This window comes from Euprymna scolopes, chromosome 23, assembly GCF_053919585.1.
Source record: "Euprymna scolopes isolate OS-2025 chromosome 23, ASM5391958v1, whole genome shotgun sequence".
NCBI classification, from domain to species: domain Eukaryota; kingdom Metazoa; phylum Mollusca; class Cephalopoda; order Sepiida; family Sepiolidae; genus Euprymna; species Euprymna scolopes.
Genome location: NC_136504.1, coordinates 37,499,961 through 37,522,920, shown reverse-complemented (window position 1 = coordinate 37,522,920; position 22,960 = coordinate 37,499,961). Strand labels below are relative to the sequence as shown.

The 22,960-nt window shown below is 33.6% G+C and overlaps 1 protein-coding gene across 1 annotated transcript in view; it reads left to right on the top strand.

Annotated features, from left to right (window-relative positions):
• The window catches only part of LOC145245829 (serotransferrin-1-like), a 49,374-nt gene that overhangs the window by 1,737 nt on the left and 24,677 nt on the right, over positions 1 to 22,960 (top strand). Inside the window, exon 2 of the mRNA XM_080107477.1 lies at positions 18,361 to 18,440. Within this exon, the coding sequence (XP_079963603.1) occupies positions 18,361 to 18,440 (80 nt within the window). The remainder of the gene's footprint in view (positions 1 to 18,360; positions 18,441 to 22,960) is intronic.

The window sequence follows — 22,960 nt, the reverse complement described above, 5'->3', positions numbered from 1 at the left end:
AAAAAAAGCATGTTCCTATAGTTTGGATTCTTTCAAGCGAGAAGACGCGGATAAAATAGATAAGATAAATGACAGAGGCGGGGGGGGGGGGTCAAGAAAGTTTCCTTCCTATCCCCTCCCCTTTTTTAGACGGGGAATAAACACCGGTCGCTTAAGAGAATAGTACTATGTGATTGTTCTTGGCCTTCGGGACAAGATCAAAGTGTAGTAACTGTTCTTCAGATGCTGCTGCAGTGCTGCACTTCTATTTCTTGTTCTCTTTCGGTGGAGGAGAAATCCTTCACGACTGAGACAATTTTTATTTTTGTACTTTTTCTCCGCGTTAAAAAACGACCCTGGTGTCTAACTCTGTCCCGTGGGTGGGGAGGCATAGTAAATAGGTACAAAGTACTTGTAGTTAAGTTTGTAATCGAAGAGATTAACATAAAAAAAGTGAAAATTATGGAATTTAAGAGCTGGGGTCAATTTCCTTAACGTCCACTAGATATCTTTTTTTTTTTTTTTTTTTCTTTTCTTTTTTAATACATCTTTGGATGTCCTTAATTGCAAATCCGAGAAAGAAATACTCGTTGGACATTTATATTTTAAAATTATCGTAAAGCCTATTCCCCGTTCCACTGTGAGACAAACAAGAAAATACAACTGTTGGTAAAGCTGATGATGGAAAATTGAGACCAAACTTTGATTTCGCGGCATTTTATTTTATTTTTTTTTTAGTGTGCCAATTTGTCAGATCAAGGGAGATAACTTATCTCAACTTTCATCTTTTATTTACGGAAACAATTTTCTGTTAATGGAATTAACGCATTTATTTTGGTGCATAATCGGTGCTTGTGTACATTGGTAATCTTTTAAACCAGCGCATTTCAGGTGACAACTTACGCACTTACGTGTCGTAGCATAAATTTAAAAATATGAAAAATGAACTAGACGTATTTTAAACAAAGAATCTCTCATAATTACGTTCTAAAATGCGTTAGTTTAAAATGGACCGCATAATTTAAGAGTTATCTACTTTGTTTTGTCATACTGAATTGGTCGCACACACAGCTCTTCCACATTAACATGTACGCTTAAACTCGATAAGTTCTAATTTTGCTTGTAATTATTTTTCTTCTGTATTTTTTATATAAATTTTGGAATTTATACTATTTTTGACATGACACGTAAGTACGTAATGCTTTCAGCTGAAATGCGACGCGTTAGTTTTACAGATCACCAACAAGTAAACAAACATCGATCAATCTTTTGAACCAATTCAGCTGAAAACATTACGTACTTACGTGTTATGTCGAAATTATAATTTATATTAAAAAATGCAGTAATAGAAATAATTATGGTGCTTTTGTCTACATTTGGGCCTATAAAAAATCCTTTTTCCATAAAAATCTTTTAAAAATCGAAAAAAATGAAGGGTTTTGCCCACTTTTAAACCCTGTCTATGAGTGAGACAGATGCATCAGTCCAGATGTGGCCACAATACTTCGTGCATGGTGGGCCTTTGTAGACATATATAACTAGCAGGCTGTCTGGCGTTGCCCGATTGTAAAATACTCTTAAATATGAATTAAATATAATATTTTGATTTATGCAGATTTTGTATTTATTATAGAGATAGTGCTCTATTGGCTATTATATTGTACCCAATATACTGTAGTAATTTCAAGTTAAAAAAAAAAAAAATGACCTGCGTGCCATCAGCTAGAATTGAAATCAAAACCTTTAATTCACTAACATCTGAGCTAAGAACAGATGCATGTCAAAGCTTTACAAATTATCTGACTTGTACGTATAAATGTAGATTTGCGCATACATAAAGCATACACATTACGTCAAACTATGCTTGCCCAGTCCCAGTTTTTCAATTTTAACTACATCGGCTAAAATTAAAAACCAATTCACATTTGTTCCTGAGGTCCAAATCCCCTATATATATATATATACTAGCAAAAGTACCCGTTGTTGACTGGGTTCAAAAACAGCCTACAGAAAATGGACTCTGATTTATGAAAGTATGATAGGTTATGAAAAGGAAGGGTTGTAAAGAGATAGCTTCGAATTTGGGGGTATCAAAACCAAAGCAAAATATGATGAAAGTAAAAATAAAATAGATAAACCACATAATTTATTATACCATATCTGTTCACACTGAAACAATTATCACAATTTTCTGTGGATCTATATTAAAAAAACCTTGTTAAACTTTGACATATTTCCATTCTCTGGAGGTCAGGCGAGAACGAACACCCCATAATTTTATTATACCATATTTCTTCAAACTGAAACATAATTATCAAAGTATACTTACGCAGATAGATATGAAAAGTCTTTATTAAAGTTTGTGCCTATTTCCATTCTATGGAGGCCAGGCATGAACGCAGACCCCACAATTTTATTATACCATCCGTATTTAAGTTAAAACATACTTATCAAAGTATTATGTACATCTATATCAAAAATACTTGTAAACGTTTTTTTTTTTTTTAATTTAAAGTTTTTTATTTCCATACTTTGTGAACCAGGCGCGTATGCAGACCCCCACAATTTTAATGAACCCTTATGCCAGATCAAACATACCCATTCCTGTGTCTCGATACATCTTCTATCATTATATGTGATCAGTTTTCTATAATAGTCAACCATATAGGAGCCTATTCGTGACCAGACACACGCACAGATGTTCAGCTTTATATGATAGACAATAAATTCCAAAGCAAACAACGTTGCTGCTCACAAGAGCCATGACAGTCTACAAACCAGAAGTCCAAGACTCGAGTTTTGTCCTCATTTGGGCTCATCAGTTAGACACATCCGAACTCAGGATATTATATATATATATATATATGTGTGTGTGTATGTGTGTGTGTTTCAAGTTCGTAGATCAGAAATTGACAAGTTTGGTAGACTTTTGCAAACAGAATAGGTAATTCTTGTACTTGTGTCTCATGTGAAATACCTAAACTTTTGATGAAAAGGAACGTACAGATAGATGGCAGTGTTGAGATACTGTGGTTGTTAATTAACAAGGAGAGGTCACTTTTTTCACCGATATTTTCGAAAGTCCTTCCCTCTTTTCGATTGACTAGCCTTAATTTAAACCTTCACCACTGTTTGCTGATGGATGCGACAGATGCTATTATATGATCTAAGGAAACCTGGATATAAAACTTTAAAAATTAATGCTGTTAAACGTATCAATGTATATTTACACATGCGCGGAGGATACAAATTAAGTGGGCTTCTGCCTGCCAAGTTCCAATTTTTCAATTTCGATCTATTATCAGCTATTTTTAAATATTAAAAACCAAATTGAATTGGTTCCACTGGTCCAAGTACCCCGTAGATAAAATTTCAAGTCTGGACCAAAATTTACAGTTTTGTAGATACCCTTCACACGTGCACTTGCACACAAGGACAAGTTGGCTATTGGTTAGCGTGTGAAAAGGATTTTTTTAAAGTCATCTGCAGATAAGGTAGCTAAGTGATTTGTTGGCATAATGACCCTGGATATGAAATACAAGTAAAGAAATCTGCCTTGGACCCCCTTTTGGGGTGGGGGGGGGGCTTGTGTGTTTTCCCTAACACAGTTGGTATTATAGTAACTAATGGGAGGCTATTAGATTTTGCATATTATAATTTGATTTTAATTATACTTTTTATGAATTAAAAATATAAATTAAATTCAGATTCAGAATTTTAATAGCTGGATGATATAATGAATAAAATGATCTTAAAGCGATTATTTTTCTGATGGTGGCAACCTTCCATCTCCTAAGAAAATTGCATTCTACACCTAGTCTGGTGCACTATAGATGCTGTAGTGCACCGGTCCACAGCAAAGCTGGAGTGACCACTCCAGTTGCAAGCCTGCGCAGTGATAAGGAGACCTAGGTTTGTTCAGTTACCAGAGTCTTCCCCTCTGTGTACCAGGCAGTGTAATGGAAAGACAAACCAATATAGTTGGTGCTAGCACAGCTGCAGGAGTTGTTGGAAAGGTGTTGTAGAACTTGGACCTGAACGAGAATCACCCACACCACCTATCATTTTTATAGCATGTTTTTAGTATGGAGTATAGTTTTCGAGGTTGGGAGTGTTTATTCTGAAAGCTGTTCTTAATATGGGGAGGTTGGAGGTGTTTATACTACATTGGTTATGGTCATAAAAAAAATACCAACTGCAGAATATCGGTTAAAATTATAGGTGTGAGTGGGTGCGAGGGGGAGAGGGATTCTTGTTCAGATGCGCGTACAGCTTCATCATCCACCTATCTGGACTCCAAACTAAACTTTTGTCAGGTATTTATCCCCTTAAGCTTTGCCTTTTCAAGGCATCCACAAGACAGTAGAGCTATTTGCCTATAAGTAGGGTTTTGCACCAGGGCAATAACTTTACTTTTATACACTAAATACAAGAAATAAACGTAACATTGTTTTCATGAACAAGCGTTAGCAGAATTTAAAAGCATATCGTATCAATTTTATGTTAAAAAAAAGTAAAAAAAAAACTTGCAGCTTTTGAAATAATGTTTATATGGAACTTTACAACAAAAAATTGCATCGCCTTAATGGGAATTAGAAATAGCTATTGATGAGAATAACATTTCTGATTTACTGGTAGTCTCTTATTTTTGTGATTTACATTTCAAGAATATATGATTGATTAATGAATTCAATTAAACTTTCTCTCCCCCTCCCTATTTTATTAAAAATAATTTAGAAATAATATCCTAGTGTTTTGTTTGATAATTTTTTATTTTTAACTAGTGTGGGAGAGGGGGGGAGCGTTCGATCTTCTCTTGTTGTAAAATATGCTTAAATATAAACTCCTGCAGATTTCGTAAATCCGAAATCTGCATGAAGTCATTAAAGAGCCAATTCTCTTTGAATATTATGTTGCAAATAATACAGTAGTGATTTCAAGAGTTAAAAAAAAATAAATGACTTCAGTGCCATCAGCTGAAATCGAAATAAAAACATTTAACACTCCAGCCGCATTCCCTACCGTTTGAGCTATCAAGATAAAGTTTTAAAATTTAACCACTTAAAGCTATGAATGAATTTTTGCATGCGCGAATGTAATAGACATATGTCGGCAAGTTGAAATGAACATTTTTGCATTTCAACGTGCCAACATTTCTGTACGCACTATTCATCCATCCAAACAAAGATTTTATGCTCTATAAGCCATCCTTGATGCATGACTATTATTTTAATTTCAGCATTATGTGACTAGTAGTTTAAGAGTTTATCTGTTAAATATTCTCACATACATCTACTGTTTTATTTATATCGATTTTAAGTAGAACCTGAAGATTCAGAAGTATAGTTAACCCTTTTCCAAGGTATATTTGACTATTGTACACTTGAAGACGGGAGGTTACATCGGCTAAAACGTTGCACAAATAACACAAAATGAGAACAGTAGTTCGATTGATCCAAATAAAATCAATTTTTGAAGAGTTGGTTTAAATTTAAAGAAAAGTTTTTGGGCACCATATACGAACCTACATTTTTTTTTTTTTATCCAAAATGTTTTTTTACTATGGGTTCATCACTTATCAAGGCCCGGAAGCTCGTCGAGGATAAGGATTGTGCGAAAAGAAACAGAACTTTTTTTTTTTTTTTTTTTTTTTTTTTTTCGAGGAATCCTTACACTACTGCTTATACCGAAAAAAAAAAACCTTTTTTCTAACAATTTACTGCTTATCAGGGGCCCAGAAGCCACTTGAAGATAAGGATTAAAGATAGTTAGATGCTGATCATCACCATGAAAGGATTGGAATTGGTGGGTTGAATGGACAGATGATTGGATCGATTATCCAAAAGGATGGCTCGACAATATTTGTTGACATTAGACTTGAAGACCTACGATGTTGTAGTCTGTTGGGAAGCAGCCTCGTTTTTCATACACAGATAGGAAATAAATTTAGGAAATAAACATTGTTCATGGAAGTTCTGTTGGATTTTTGGTACAGATGGCGAAAGGAAAGTTCCTAGTTGCAGCAGCAGCAGCAGCAGCAACATGAATGTGTTTTTGGTCCAACATTATTGCACATGTGAAATGAAATATTATATACATGTCTACATATTTAAGATTTTTTATCAGGTCATCACTTGAGATGTGAAAGAAAATAAGTTAACCACTTGTGAAATACTATAGGGAAGGCAATTATAATATCTACTCTTTCCTGTTTATTTTTCTTGTTGCTTCACAGGCAATTAAATTTTAATTTTTTTTTTTTTTTTTTTTTTTTTTTTTGCAACTAGATACAGAATATATATATATATATATATATATATATATATATTATAGGAATCGTCCCATGACTAATTTATAAAAGTGAAAGTGTCTGTGTGTCTGTCTGTGTACATTTCCCTACACAATAACTGTCAATTTTCAATCTACAGACTCGAAATTTGATATACAGGGTATGGAGATTTGGGAAAATCTTTGTAATCCATTTTCGGCCAGAAACTTGGCTGTTAAGGGGTCAAAGTTCAACGATTTGACTTTTGAGAACTCTACCAAATTCCTCTGCCAATTTTGGGTATAAGCAATTGAAATTTTAGATATAGGTTCCTTGGACATGGATCTAACTTAATAACTCGATTTGAGCCCAAAACAAATGTTAAGGGGTCATAATAGGGATCAAATTAAAAAAATACTTGACCTCTGTGGTCTCTACCAAATTACTCAGATAATTTCTGGTCTAAACATTTGAAATTTTACATGAAGGATATTCAGAGATAGGGCAAGCGTTTTAATCGGTTTGGGTAAAAAATTTGAGCTACCAATATATAAATGTATGCATGTTTGCATGTCTGCCTAAAACTTTCGACAGAAGCCACGGATTTTCACGAGATCAGGATCATTTTGAAGCTCTACCCTTCAAATGAAAATACCGAAAATTGGATAAAAACATTAATTTCTTCATCCTCAACTGGACCTTTTTTTTACAGGGAGAGGTTGCTTTTTTAACCAATATTTTCGACAGTCATCCTCTCTTTTCGATTGTCTGGCCTTAATTTAAACCTACGTGATTTCCGGTTTGGGGGTGGTCGTAACGGCAAAGATGTCAGATTTTTTCCCATTCTTTTTCTCCTTTGCAATACGGGTTTGAGCCTGCCTTCTTACTACCGCTTTTTTTTCCCCCCTCAGCACCCACCTCCAAACACCCGGGCAACCATGCTAGTGTGTGTGTGTGTGTGTCTATATATATATATATATATATATATATATACTTTTCAAGTCCATTTTTATATATTCGTATATATTAGTGACTTATTAGTGGGGTGGGTACCTGGCGTTGCCCGGGTGTGTGGAGGTGGTGAAGTAAGAACCCCTCCCCTCCAATAAAAAAGTGGTAGTAGGGGGAGGATCAAAACAGTAGGCAGCCTGGGTGGAAAAAGATGTTAAAAAAAAAAGTTATAGTAGGCAGGCAGGCTCAAACCCGTAACGTGAAGGAGTATGTATATATATAAAAAAAAAACAAACAAAAAAAAAATCGTAACGTCTTAGCTGATGCATCTATAGTAAAAAACGGAAGTTGAGTGTTGAAATTATGCGTAATCAATCCAACGGAGACAATAACTTGCGAAAATGTTGACGAAAAAAGTGACCCCTAATTGTAAAAAATGGGCGAGTTGAGTTGAGGGCGAAGAAATTGTTTTAGGACAATTTTTCTATATTTGTCGTTGGAGGTGTCGAGCTTCAAAACGATACCGATCTCATGATCCATCACGTGTGTCGAAAGTATTTTGGCAGACATACATACACATAAACAGGCGTTTGAGATTTATATAATAGATGAGACGGTTCCTATTTTCGGGTGGGGGGGGGGCAAGGTCAGATTACCACAAAGCCTCATGTAAAATGTGCATATATTTTTGCAAATATAAAAAGACACTTTATGTTAAAATCAATAAATATTGTTTCATCATTAAAACGAACCGTGGAAAACGAAGTTTTTAAACAAAGACAAAGAAATCAAACTAATAAAAAGAATCCTTTGGGACATCAGAAAATAGGCAAATTTTTATTTTGATACTCCAAAATGTTAATTTTTTTTTTTTTAATTTTTTTTTTTTTTAATTTAAAAAATTTTTTTTTTTTTTATTCCAGCACTTATATAGTTTCTGTGCTTCATTTTACTTCCAAGTTCTCAGAAATCAAGGGGCCCCACTTCCTTGATCTCTATATGAAATACATAGATATTTGAATATTTCATTAAAATTCTCCATTACCTTTTAAACACTGATTTAATAAAGAAGTTAGGAACATAATTTTCCTCTCCCCAATTGACCATTTAAATATGTTATAGTATATCTTTCTTGTGATCTTTTACTGGATTCCAGGACAAGAATTTCCCTTATCTGGTGGAGTATCTAGTTTTGGGCTGTTATTTGAGGTAACGTCACTTTGGAGAAGGTGCCCCATTCTTCGTAAAAGCCAGTGTTGACTAGCCATATTGAGATCTTACTTGGGCTGCAAATACTATGACTTTGAATATTTAGTCAGGGAAGAGTATTCTCATGCCAGGTTGTCCTTACAAACCTTTTTACAGAGACCGTAGGCATGAAGATAGTGTCTTGTAGGCATTCAAGTTCTGTGTGTGTGTCTATAAAATATTCCTAAATATCTTATATATGAATAATCTCTCTTTAAATAATGCATATGTGTCATCCCATAAGTTCTTCCGGATTTTAATTTTTATATAAAGAGATTCTGTTAATTATTTTATTTTTTTTATTATCTTTATTTTATTTTTTTTTTAATTTATTTTAGCACAGTATATTGCAGTATTTGTCTGATTTCTAAAATATTAGATCTTTTCTGTTTTTAGAAATGGAAAATAAATTGCCAACAAATAAAGCGAATTTCATAATCAAAAATCAGAATCTTGATCTTCAATTTTCTACCAACTAACCTCTTTAGACTTTATGAATAAAGCTTACAAAAATTACCTTAATTGTTTTTTGCGTTGCTTAAATTTGATTTATATTGCATTTCAAAAGTTGAATTCAAACAAGTGGTAATTAAAAAAAAAAAAATGCGGAGGTGGGGGGTGCATGAAATTTGAAGAATGTAACTAAGTTAGAATCTTTTTAGTCTTTCTAGTGTTGAATATTGGTATCCCAGAAAACGCTGGATGATCGAATTAAATAAAAGAGGTTGTGCTCGTCGTCAATGTTTATTTAATAGGAAATATTTCAATAACAAAATGGGAACGTATTGAGAAAAATGTGACACGTACACTCACAACACTAGACGATCAAAGATACATGTAATTATATATATATATATATATATATATTAGTAAAAGATGGTCACACACTTTTAGAAAATACTTCTCATTTAAATATATATGTATATATATATAAAACTTTGCCCGGTCATAAAATAGGCTTAAATATGAGATTTTAATTTTATATATTATTATAGTCGTGATTGCAAAAGTAAAAAAAAAAAAAAAAAAAATGGGGGGTGCCATCAGTTAGAATCTAAACTAAAAGCAAAATTATAGCATTCAAATTCAAAGCTGGTGACGTTACCACTGTACCAACGTGACATGCATATGAACTGATTAAAAATCAACTAAGATGAATGAACAGTGTATAACGATCTTTTCAATTTTGACCCCTTAAAAATTATTTTAACCTGTTAAAGACCATAAAAAAATCCAATCGTTTGAGGCCCCTAGCGGCTAGCGCCGCCGCCGCTCTGCAAGTTTTAGTTTCGGAAGATAGTTTGAAAATATGCTGACAGATAGACAAACATAATGCCTTTTTATATATTAGATGAAACATTTGAATATTAGGTGCACTGCCATCGTTGTTAATTGTTGAGGTATTTTTTATTTTTATTTTATTTTATTTTTTATTTATTTATTTATTTTTTTGTTATAGCTTCAATATATATTACTATTTACTTTGCTTCCCCACGAGGGCAGAGTTAGACACGAGGGCCGTTTTTTAATGTGGAGAAAAGGAACAAAAATTAAAAATTGTTTCGGTTGTGAAGATTTTCTCCGTCACTGAGAACAAAAGAAATTGAAGTGTAGCATCAGAACAGATACTACACTTTGAGATATTAAATCTTTTATTCAGGCAAAAATAAACATGAACAAAAAACTTAGGCACAAGGCCAACTCAAAAGGGGCGGGATAGAGGTCGTTGCTCATTCTTGTCACTCTAGAACTAAACAAAAGTTTCTCTTGGCTAGAATCTTCTTCCACCATAATACCGCATTCGCCCTTTCCTACTTGGGGACGTCCTACTTGGCACCCAATTGTTAAAACATTTTTTTATTAGCATGTAAAAAAAAAAAAAAATAAAAAAAAATATATATATATATATATACCAATAACGGTAACACAATAATTAATGTGTCGAGGGCGGGGGGGGGGGGGGAAGAAAAAATACAAGCAGTGGTTAGTAGGACCCTCCCAACCCCGTCTAGTTGATAGACTGCCCGTTCCACTTTGGTAGCAGCAGATACTACACTTTGATCTTGGCCCGAGGGCTACGAAATGTTTCAGCATATATTAAAGAAGAAACAGTGTGATTATGAACAAAAACTAAAATACTATTCTAAAACTATCTTTTCTCCTTGGCTCTAATTCAATGTTTAAAAAAAAACCCCAAAAAATTAGACAAAAGGAAAGTAAATAAATCTAATTCTTTTCAAATTTCTAAATATAGTTATTTTGTGATGGGGGGGGGGAGGAGGGAGAAGGACTGTTCTTTCCATCCACTCCTAACTCTTGTTATCACACCGGCTTGTATATGCGCCAATGTCATCACCAAGGTAACAACGCTTGAATGTGTGAAGCAATATGGACTTAAAAATTTAAAACGCAATCACCCATCGTTAACCAGGAGCAGTGTAAAATAAAACTATGCTGGATACAGAAATATATTACAATTCATGAAAATGAGGGGGGGGGGGGTAGCGGATAGAGCAGCGAAAGAATCTTAGAACATGGTACTAAGATTCCATACGCTGCTCTCCGACCTTCTACAAGCAGGATAATTAAAGAAAAATAACCAGAATCTTCGTATAAGGTAAAAAAAAATTATACAAGAATTGGCCACCTAGGCTATAGAAAGGCATCATCCAAGGCATACCTTATAATCAGACTTCTATTGTCTAAGCATTGAATCAGTTCTGCAAAAACAGTTGCATTCTTTTCGAGAAATTTGGGGTCGTTAGGATTCTCTGTTGGCGATTGTATGACTTTGTGTAGTTTTCGCTTCCTTAAATACCCCAGAAATTTCACCTGCCACAATTCGAATTCAGATTCTGATCCGTCAAAGAAAAGACTATGGCTGGGTGCATAACCTGTTAAGTGTTGAGACATTATGTTGAACAAAGATGGCGGCAGTAAATCAAATCGGTGAAGAATCAATGCAGTCATGATTTCGAGTGTTAAGTAATTCATAGTGAAAAAGATAGCGGCGAAGAATCAATATAGTCCCGATCTTGAGTCGTTTCGAGACAAAAGCTGACGGCGAACTGATTGAATCCAAAATTCGACATTTAAAAAAAATTTTTTTATAACTTTTGAAGCTTCTGATTGGTTGGTTATAACTGTGGTTATAAAAACGATCGTCAAAATCATTGGTGTCATATCCTCAGTAGTTAAAAACATTTTAACAAAAAGAGAAGTGGTTGTAGTAGCCAGTTCCTATTCCGGACACTTATCAGCAACCTGAAATAGACCAATCTGTCTCCTGTCCACATGCTGTCCTGAATCCCTCCACTGCGGATTTGTCAAGAGACAATAATGAAGGCAAAACGTGACAAGTAGTGACAATTGCCAACCCCTATATCAACATCGATAGGTGCTGCAGTGACTACCATTCCGTAAAAGCTTTGCCATAGTCAAAGGCCTCAGACAAACAACACCAGTGTCCTTCTGCCTGCATTGGTGAAATGAGTCTATCAAAGATGACAACAATGAGGCTTTTCCGATGTCGAAAGAAGATCTCCTGGCAGGCTCTGAACTCCCTTGGAATGAGCAGGTAACGCTCAACTGAGCCAAAGCTAAGGTTTTCCAAAATGTGAAACAACCTGCACAAGTGGAGCTATGTACAAGACGTTCCTGCAGCACTGACATGCAGATTATTGGACTTGCCCAACTCCATAAATACTATCCCTGCAAATCTGGTCTCAAATAGTAGCCCTCATGACTAAGTGGCTGTGTGATTTGTTTAGGGTGAAAAAAAAAAATAGATTGCTGATATGCCATAAATAAACTAAACCAAATCCCTGAACATACTCCATTCTTCATGACAAATGTAACAAAGCTTGAATATTTTGCTTGAATTTAATTTTTTTTCTTTTTGAAAATATTTTTTTGAAATGTCTATTTCTCTCCCAAAATCTTAATTCTCTGATTTATCGGGTAAATGAATATCCTATCCTAATCCTAGTTTGTGTTGAGATGATTAATCATCAGAACTTTCGGGATTATTGGAATCGGAAAAATTTGCCTTTTTTCCGATTCCCAAAACGATTCTTTTTTTTTTTTTTTTTTTATAAAATTTTTTATTTTGTTGTGTCTATTCAAAACTTAATTTTCAAGGGCTCATATTAATGATGAAATGATATATTTATGATTTTAAACTACAAGTAAAACTAAAATCTATAGGTCGCACCTATAAAATGTATTTTTGTTTGAAAATGTATGGACATATTACATGCTTTTTTTTTTTTTTTTTTTTTTTTTTTTGTGGTAATCCGAACCCCCTATACAAAACAACTCTATATTTAGAAATTTGAACAGAATCAGTAATTTGTATCAGAATTGGAAAAATATTAGAATCTCCACATCACTACCTAGTTTGTGGAGTAACAAGCTGTCCGGCATTGCCCGGTCGTGAACTATGTTTAAATATATTTTAATTTATGCAGATTTTGTATTTATTAAACATCCAATTCTCTTTTTTTATATTGTACCCAATATATATAGCAGTAATTTCAAAAGTTAAATAAAAAATGACTTGGGTGCCTTCAGCTAAAATCGAAACCAAAATATCTAGCTCTCTAGCATTATTCATTACCATCTGAGCCATCATGTCCATAAGCATATAAAAAAAACTTAAAAACATTGTTAAATGTATATTTGTGCATAAATAGAAGTAACAATTTATGATTGCAAAGTTAACTTTTTATTTTATTTTTTTTTATCAATTTTGACCCCCTTAGCAGCTATTTTTACCAGCTAAAAATTAGATCAAATCTATTCCACAGATCCAAATTCCTTACATATCAAGTTTCAAATAATGTTGGGATGATTCCAATATTTTCCCAATTCTGATAGAATTACCGATTCTGATTCTTTATAAATCACTAAATATTTAACTTGCTTTAAAGAAAATAGCCGGCGACACCCTAGGGGGCCTCTTTCACCAACAAACTCCTCCGGCGTTAATTGTTGGACTATACAAAAAAAAAAAGAAATACATAAAAACATCAGAGACTTAATAGGGTGTCCGTGTAAATTTTATTGAGTGAGGAAAAAAGAGATGGGCGGGAATATGACTAAAATAAAATATTTACAATTACGTAAAATATATGTACAAGTGCGGACAAAGACAGGGCTCTACATTGCGAGTGAAACAGTCGCATTTGCGAGTGATTTTTCAAAATGGCGACTAGAAATAATGAAACACTTATCTTTTGGCGATTGTGTTTCTTTCACTGACAGTCTTTCAAAGCTCATTACTGATTGAAAAATATCTTTTTAAACTTTTTTTTTTTTTTTTAATAAAATAAAATGAACAAAGTTAAATTATTTCAACAATAAAAGTTTAATAGAACAATATACACTTTTGTTTTTAACGAAGGCTGTTTAAAAAATATCTGAAGAAATTAAAATGTTTATACCTTCAAGTATCAACAGAAAATTTGCTACATATTTAGAATTACACTTATTAAAAAAACAAAAAAAAACAAAGAAAAATCTTTATGATGACATACTCGTCAAAGAACGAAGATGTCATATTCTAAAAATCGTGTGGGTTTGGCTAGTAGACAAAAATATTTACTTGTCAAAGGTTAACTAAATATAAATTTGTCCATTAGAGCCCTAGGACAAAGGGGAGTTAAAATATAGCCTTAAATAAGTCTAATGACATGACAAATTTTTTCTGTTGACAGAGGGGGCCTACATGAAAGAATGGAAATGGAGACTGACTCTGTAATCTGCTAGTGATGCTGAGAACCAGCCTAGTGTAAAATTCTAAAACATTCCATCTCATACACATTGGCACATGCTGGATTTTCATGGTGGTGTTGGCCAATGGCAAGTTCCAAGGCGGAAGAATGGGGGGGGGAGCGACAAGGCTTGCCAGTTTTATTTTTGCTAGAATATGTTGACTAATTCTAGTCTGCACATTTAAGGTGTGACCAACATAGTAAGCGTCACGCTGACAATTAAATTTGTAAATTACATTTTGTGAGGTAAGGTAAACCATCCTTAACGAGAGTTAAATGCAGACTGTACATCAAAGACCAAACGCAGAGCAACAGACAAGTAGCAATTGGATACAGGATAGATTGGGGATACCGGTCAGTGTTTGAGTAGACGAATCATTAAATCTGTATCAAATATATATATATATATATATATATATATATATTATATTATATTGGCTGACTGTAGCGAGATTTGAAATCCGGAACCCATGAAAAGAAGCCTAAACTTCTACCACTCGGCTATCGCACATGACTGCTTGCATATATTGCAATTTACGTAGATGTTGTTTATTTGTTTTTGCAATACGTTTTTGAAGGAATTCAATTATTTATACGAAAGCGCATTTTTACCTAAATGCGAGTTGGGAATAATTTTCCCTTTTACCAAATTGGTACTCCTAAATGGAGAGTGGCATATATATTAGTTTAAAATATAATTATCTACAGACACATTTCATCATCTATGACTCGTCAGAGTGGCTGAATCTAGCAAGATTCGAAATATGTATTTTTCAATGCCTCCGTTCAATCTCGAAAGACAAAAGATACCCCTTGTAGGAACAGCTGTGTGCATAATTGTGAGGCAAAGGTTGCGCAATCCCTAACCACACCTCTCCTGAATCGGCACTGTTTGAGTCCAGTGGCAAGGAAAAGTCCAGGACGACTGGAAACAATGTCAAGATAAGCGGAGAGCACCTATAGCACCTGGAAGTCCCAAATGATCACCCATTTAGTACTGACCAGGTTCAACATCGCTTAACTTCAGTGATCCAGTGGAAACCGGTGTGTCCATGTGATTATGCCGTACTAATCAATAAATATTTGTTATACTTATCTATTATTATATATATGTTATATATTATGCTAGAAGTTCAGCCCGGCTTTGCTCGGCTCCTATGTACTGTTCATAACTTGTCCTACTTGTGAATACACTTTATGTAAGATTTCAAATGTTTAGACCAAAATTTGTCTGAGTTATTTCGTAGAGACCGGAGGGGTCAATTTTTTTAAACTTTGATCCTAATTTTGACCCCTTTAAAATTTATTATTTTGGTCTCAAATCCAAATTTTACCCATGTCCAAGTTATCTAAATCTAAAATTTTAAGTGTTTAGACCCAAAATTAGCGGAGGAATTTGGTAGAATCTGCAAAGGTCAACTCTTTCAAATTTGACCTTTTGGCAGTCAAATTTTCGCTCAAAACTGATTAAAATGCTTGCTGCATGTCTGAATACCCGTTATGTATATATTTCAAATGTTTAGACCCAAAATTGGCCGAGTAGTTTGCTAGACACCGCAAAGATAAAATCTTATGAACTTTGACCCCTTTGCAGCTCAAATTCTCGACCCAAACTGACTTGCCCTATCTCTGAATACCATTTATGTAAAATTTCAAATGTTTAGACCAGAAATTGGCTGAGTAATTTGGTTGATTGCAGAGGTCAATTTTTTTTTTTTTTTTTTTTTAACTTAATATTTATTATTTTATTTATTTATTTATTTTTTATTTTTTTTTAAATTTTATCAAATCAAATTAAAAAGTTTGGTCCATATCCAAGTAACCTACATATAAAATTTCAAGTGTTTAGACCCAAAATTGGCGGAGGAGTTTGGTAGAGTTTGCAAAGGTCAAATCGTTGAACTTTGACCTCTTGACAGCCAAATTTCTGGCTGAAAACCAATTAAAAAGATTTTCCCAAATCTCAATACTCCTTATGTCAAATCTCGAGTCTCTAGCCTGAAAATTGAGTTATTTTGTAGGGAAATGTGTACACACACACACACACAGACAGACATTTTCACTTTTATAGATATACTAGATTACCCGTTACCCGTTTGGTCAGTATGTTATACTAGCTATGGAATTCATGTATGAGCGTGACACTTGTGACGTAAAGAAAATATTTTTTTTTTTTTTTTTTTTTTTTTTTTTTGACATAACAGAAACATTTCTATGAAAGTATATTAAAAATATATAGATAGATTTCTGAGTCGTTCTGTTTATTATAATTGATTATTTTTGAAAAAAAAATTTTACAGTTACTGAATTATAAGTGGTTTGCCATACTTGTAGGTAAATGTGCACTGAACAGATCCCATAATACTTATTATAGTTAAATTCAAATTTTGATATCTGCTTCTTTTTTTTTCTTTTTTTTTTTTTACATCGTTCATTTCTGTATTACATTTAAGTTATTTTAAACCCCACTCTTCCTATGTTAAATAATAATTTCGAAATAATAACGTTAATATTTCAGTGCGCAGGTCATGCGCGCCTGTGCAACCGGATGTCGTGCACCGGAAAGTGGGTTACATTCATCGTTACAAGGTCATTTGAGTTTTATAATTATATATAGATATGTGATGTTATATCATACAAACACTACTGTGTTTGAATATATGGTTGTGGCAGTTTTAGTCATTTAGAATTGCTTTAAAGCTTCACTGCTCACTCATTTTTTGACCAAATTTCAAACAATTATTACAGTTTTTAGATCACTTTCTTAGCTATACTGTAAAAAAAAGAAAAAAAAAAAAATTAAATTTTCGTTCCGTAAAATAAAAGTTATGAATTTTCTGGTGTTCAAAATCGTAAAAATTGAGCTAAGCAACGCTTTTTTATGACTGGTTCCTATAGTAACCACATCGCTTCAGCAACTACTGTTGCCACTAATTCACTAAGAAAGGATGAAAGGGGGATAATTGGGAATTTTATAGAAAGCAGATGATTGCGACTTTTACTACATGTGTTTATGGAGGCAAAAAATAAAACTGAAATTAAACAAAGAATAAGTGAATTTATTGGAAACCTGGAAAAATCATGGATTGCAATAGAAAAATGCGAGCATGAAAAGTAATATGATTAAGCTTAAACATGGAAAAGTAAAGAACTAGTTGTTAAAACTGGAAAAGAAAAGGACAAGATATTCTAGTAACAAATATAATAAATTTATAACTTAAAATATTGCAGCATTAAGAATTTTTTTAAAAATTCAATTAATAACATTATATAATCAATTCTTAATGCTGCAATATTTTAAGTTATAAATTTATTATATTTTTACTAGAATATCTTTGATATCGTTTTGAAGAACAACCCTTTGGACGACAAATATCGAAAAATTAGCCAAAAACCTTAAATCCTTCACCCTCAACTGGGCACTTTTCTACAGGGAGAGGTTGTTTTTTTAGCCGATATTTTCAAAAGTTGTCGCCTCTTTTCGATTGCCTAACCTTAATTTAAACCTACATCACTTCCGGTTTGGCAATGGGTGCTACAGCAAAGATGTCAGGTTTTTTTTTTTCTCATGTTCTTTGCCTTCGTGGTACGGGTTCAAGTCTGCCTGCCTACTACCACTTTTTTCTCAACACATCTCCAAACACCTGGGCACCCAGGCTCGTAATATATAATTTTCTTGGTATTTCTGGATTCCAGGACAAGAATTCATCCAGTCTGGCTGAGTATCCAATTTCTGTCATTACTATAGGGAACATTACTCACAAAAGGTGCACCAATCCTTGTATAAGACAGTATAGGGTAGCTATATTGAGGGAATTTTATTTGGGCTTTGACTACTGTTATTTTGAATATTTTGTCGGGGTTTACTTGTAGGAGGAAGTATCCTTATGATAGGTTGTCCTGGTAAAGTCCTGATAGACCTTAGACATTTGAGAATAGTGTCTAGTAGGTATTCGAGTTCTCTTCTGTTACTTACTACTGACTGTATATCTGACCATTTGTCTAAATTCATATGAATCATCATTTTTGTATTGGTCTATTGTATCATTCGTTGTGATATTGCCTTCTTTGACACTTTCATCAGAAAGGAGGTACAAGATATAAAAATAACATGGATTTTTTTTTTTTTTGCATTGCTAGTAAAGTGGTGCGTTGCAGACGAGGATGAGGAAAAATGCAAGGAATTTGAGAGCAAGTACAACAAAATTAAATGCACAACGGTAAGTTCCTTTCCTTCGATAAATTTTGCTTCGGAGTGGGGATTCGTTTATGAATATACTGATGGATACAACTTTAAAAAATTTTTTTTTTTTTTTAATTTCTTAGTCATAATCGTGGCCAACTAAAAAAAAAAAAAAAAAAAAAAAAAAAAAAAATATTGTATCAAGAAAGATGAGTTTGTTAAGCCAGTTCAATGTAAAATAAATAAATTGGATTTTGTTATGTGTTTGTCTAAGGTTATGAACAAGCAACAAACCAAAAGAGTAAATAAAACCAATCAACTCAGAGTTCTAAAAAATGAAATATTTTTACATAAACAAAACTTTTAAATAACATTTTGTAGCAACCACTGCATATGGCCGAACAAATCTTTGGCAGAAATATTTTTGTAGCAATCACTGTTTCAATACCCATGTGTATCAGAAACACATAATGTTGCGATTTGACCATCCACACACATGGAATAAAGGAACTACTTTATGTTCCATGATTACAGCAAACAGGCTGAAATGTTTGAGACCATCTGTATATAAAGATTTGTTTGCAAAAATCAAATCTGTTTCCGTTCGTTCCAGTTTCTCCTGTCTTCCCCGAGACTAGATCTAAAAATAACTCCGCCACTTGGAGGCATTGAAATCCTCCATCTTGAATTTGTGTGCCATGGACATGAACCTGCATGTGTACTTTAATTTTCGCCATGGAAAATTACTACATCGAACGAGAATTTAATTCTCTTTTTTTTTTTTTTTTTTTTTTTTTAATTCAATTTTCACCCCAAACAAGGCACAGGGCCACTTTGAAGCAGGGGCTACTATCAGGGACTTAATTAGCGGGGTCATTATGAAGGGAGATGAGTAGAAAGATGTTTGTTAACATTACACTTAAACTTTTGCATATCATTGCAATTTTTAATTTGTTTTTATGTGAACACCTGCACATTTTCGCACTCATGATTGACTGCTCCCCCCTCCCCGAAAATAAGCACATTATCTTTAATCCACCTGTGACACTCTGTTCATAAAAATCAGTAATTTTAAAGTCCATGCTATTCTCCATCGCAACTCCATGACTCCATCGCAAATCCCACAATTTACAGATAAACACATTTTTGTTCCTACTGATATAACAAGTCTATAACGTTGAAAAGTGCAAGGGGAATAACTCTAAACTTTGAAATCAAATGCTTAAAAATCAATCAGATGAGTTTGAAAATATAAGACTTTGATGGTCAATGAGAAATTGTAGAGAAATTTTTGTACAGGATGGAACAATAGTTTTCACTCTAAAGAAAACAACACTACAGCTTTATTTTAAAACTTTTATTGAAAAAAAAATCAATCCAGATAACTTATGTAGTAGATCTGACATCTATTCTTTCAGTCTCAATCACCCCCTCGATATGGGTCCGGAACTGGGAGCATACCTTTTTCACAAACGCCGGTGGGAGCTTGGCAAATACTCAACAGATAGCGGTGATCAGGCTGGCTTTGGTGTGGTGGGAGGTTCTGTTAGTGATGTTCTCGACATATGATTAAACGAAGTAATCCAGCAGGTTCAGCTCGGAGGAGGACGGCGGGGGCCAGTGGAGATAAAGGTACAAAATCGTAGCACTCCGTTTGAAGCAAAGCCTGGATCTTATTGGACTTGTGGCACGCCCACCGAGATATAGAAAGCCTGTTAACAGAAGAGACGTTGCGAGCCTGTCTGTTTTATCGTTACTTCCATGGCAAGTGCTTGTCTGAGCTCCAATCTCTCGTCCCCCTCTTTCGCCAATCTTTCACAAGAAACACCCGTCTAGCTGAAACCACTGTCAGTAATTTTCCCCACTCCTTATCTGTGCCAAAATCAAAACGTAGATTTCATGAACAAAGCTTCTTTCTTACAAGTGCATGCCTGTGGAACTCTGTTCTGTTTGCCTGTTTCCCACCGGACTACAACCTGGATGTCTTCAAGTCCAACATAAACAAATTCTTGCTGAACCGCCCCCTTAAGTAAGACACTTTATGAAATCTCCAACACTAACATACTGTACATGCAATAACCCTTATCCTCGAGTGGCTTCCAGGCTCTGATAAGTGGTGACCACCTTGTAAGAAAAAAAAAATGCCTTCAGGCAATGTAGGTAAGATTTAACTGTCACTGTCAATACTATATGACGGCATTTTTAAAAAAGAGCATTAAAACGTGTTGAAAAAAAAAAAAGAAAGAAACCCAATTTGATTAATAATGAAACTGAACTTTATTCAATATAAAATATAAATATTATCTATGTAAAATTACGTAATTTTAAAGCAATATACAATCTAATATTGATAAAACTGAATTCTGAATTTAGGGAATAAACAATTAAAGAAACCTAAAACACGATTAATTCTTGGCTTTTGGGACAAGATCACTGTAATAGTACCTGTTCTGATGCTACAATTCACTTTTTCTGTCCTCGGCCGGTGGAGAAATCTTTCATGACCGAGACAATTTTTACTTTTGTTCCTATCCAGAGTTCCCCTTATTGGGAGCTGGATTTTCCCCACAAGATTATGTTGAAATATATTTAAATAACTATTACTTTTCATACAGAATTTATATCTAAAGTTTTTTTGTTTTTTTTTTTTTTCTTCCATGTCCATTTTTTTTCCCTATGTTTTTCATCAAAATGTGTAGCATATGTTCATCAGTTACATGGTTAGGAATTCTAAAAAATTCTAAAAACTAAGAAAATATAGTAAACATCTACGATATTAAATAAGGGTGGTGGTGAATTTGGGAGAGACATTATTATTATTATTATTTCACTCACTAGGAGTTATCTCACAGGCCATCATCAGTGATCACTCACTAGAAGTAACCTGTGGTATTCATTGGAGACCAAGTGACAAGTCTCCCCAGATTTCCAGTGCTCTCCACCTCTTGACCACTTATGCAGATGATTGCACATTATCGTAACAGCCGTTTGCCATTAATTTCTTGTTGGCATCGGCCATTGGTGTTTCCTGGGGTTTGGGTAACAAAATGCCTCCCCAAGATACCAGATTTGAACTGCACACTTCCAGTAGAGATCTGGTTAATACTCTCTCACTTTGGACTATCCATACTCTCGGACCCTTCAGAACTAGTTGGTGAGGCGCCAGTCGATGTCATCTACAGTGTTCTCTGGCACTTCACAGGGAACATGGACCCTGCATAAACGGGTTTTAATTTAATGGCTGCTCCCATAGTTTTTTTTTACAAGAAAGTCACCACTTATCAAGTCCCAGAGGCCACTCGGGGATAAGGGTTATTGTGTGTACACTAATCAATGGTATAATATCGTAGTAATCGCTAGTATTGGGAATCTGATAAAGTGTCTTTCTTAAGGGGACAGTTCATCAAGAATTTGTTTATGTTGGACTTGAAGACAACCAAGTTGTAGTCAGGTGGGAAACAGTCAAATGGAAGAGTTCCACAGGCGTGCACTTCTACGAAGGAAGCTTTGTTCATGGAATCTACATTTTGATTTAGGCACAGATAAAGAGTGGGGAAAATTACTGACAGTGGTTTCAGCTAGACTGGTGTTTCTCGTGAAAGATTGGCGAGGGGGGGGGACGAGAGATTGGAGCTCAGACGAGCACTTTCTTTCACTTTCTTCGCATATATCTCGTACACTTTTTTTGTAATCAAGCGTGTATTTTATTTTTTGAATTTTAATTTCTTTAATTAAATTTGATTCATTTCGTGCTTGTTTTTATTTTATTTTGATTTTATATTTTCCACACTAATATCTTTTTATTTTTTATATTTATTTTTTAATACATATTCAAATAATGTTCGTGAACTTTTTTTTTTTTTTTTGCCTCAAATAGTACCTTCAAAAATGTTTTCGTGATTAAGTATGCGCTTTTTAGGGAGCAACCATTAAATTAAAACCCGTTTACTCAAGGTTCACGTTCCCCGTGAAGTAACTTTTTTTTTTTAATTTTTTTTTTAAATTGTTGTTATAATAATAATGATGCTTGTGCAGTGTATGCACTATGCTTTATTTTAGATAGGATTTTCAAGTTAAGATTTATGGTAGCTTTTTATTTTTTATTTTTTTTCATTAAATTGTTAGGTGAAAGTGCAGAATAGTTAGAAAGCCCCCCACCCCAAATAAAATGTTATAAAACAAACAAAAACTTAAGTTTTAAATATATTTCAAAGAAATAAATTATGCCCGGTGCTAAAATATTGAATTAATCGATCGTTTTAGTTAAAAAAAACTATTATGAAAAATGTTTCTAACTTTAAAATATTTGGAAATACTCAATGAAAAGTTTTATTTATTATTAAAAGAACGGACTAAAAATATTTTAATATAAAAATTGTTCGTTTTGCAGTTTAAAAAAACGTAAATAAAATGAAATTCGACTTCCTCCGATAGATATAAAATTAAAAAAATCCACTTACTGTTATATTTTGTTAGATTAAAATTATTCCAATTTGCAATTATTATAATTGCAATTATATAATTATTCAACTGGAGAATTGTTTTTTCTCTTTAGGA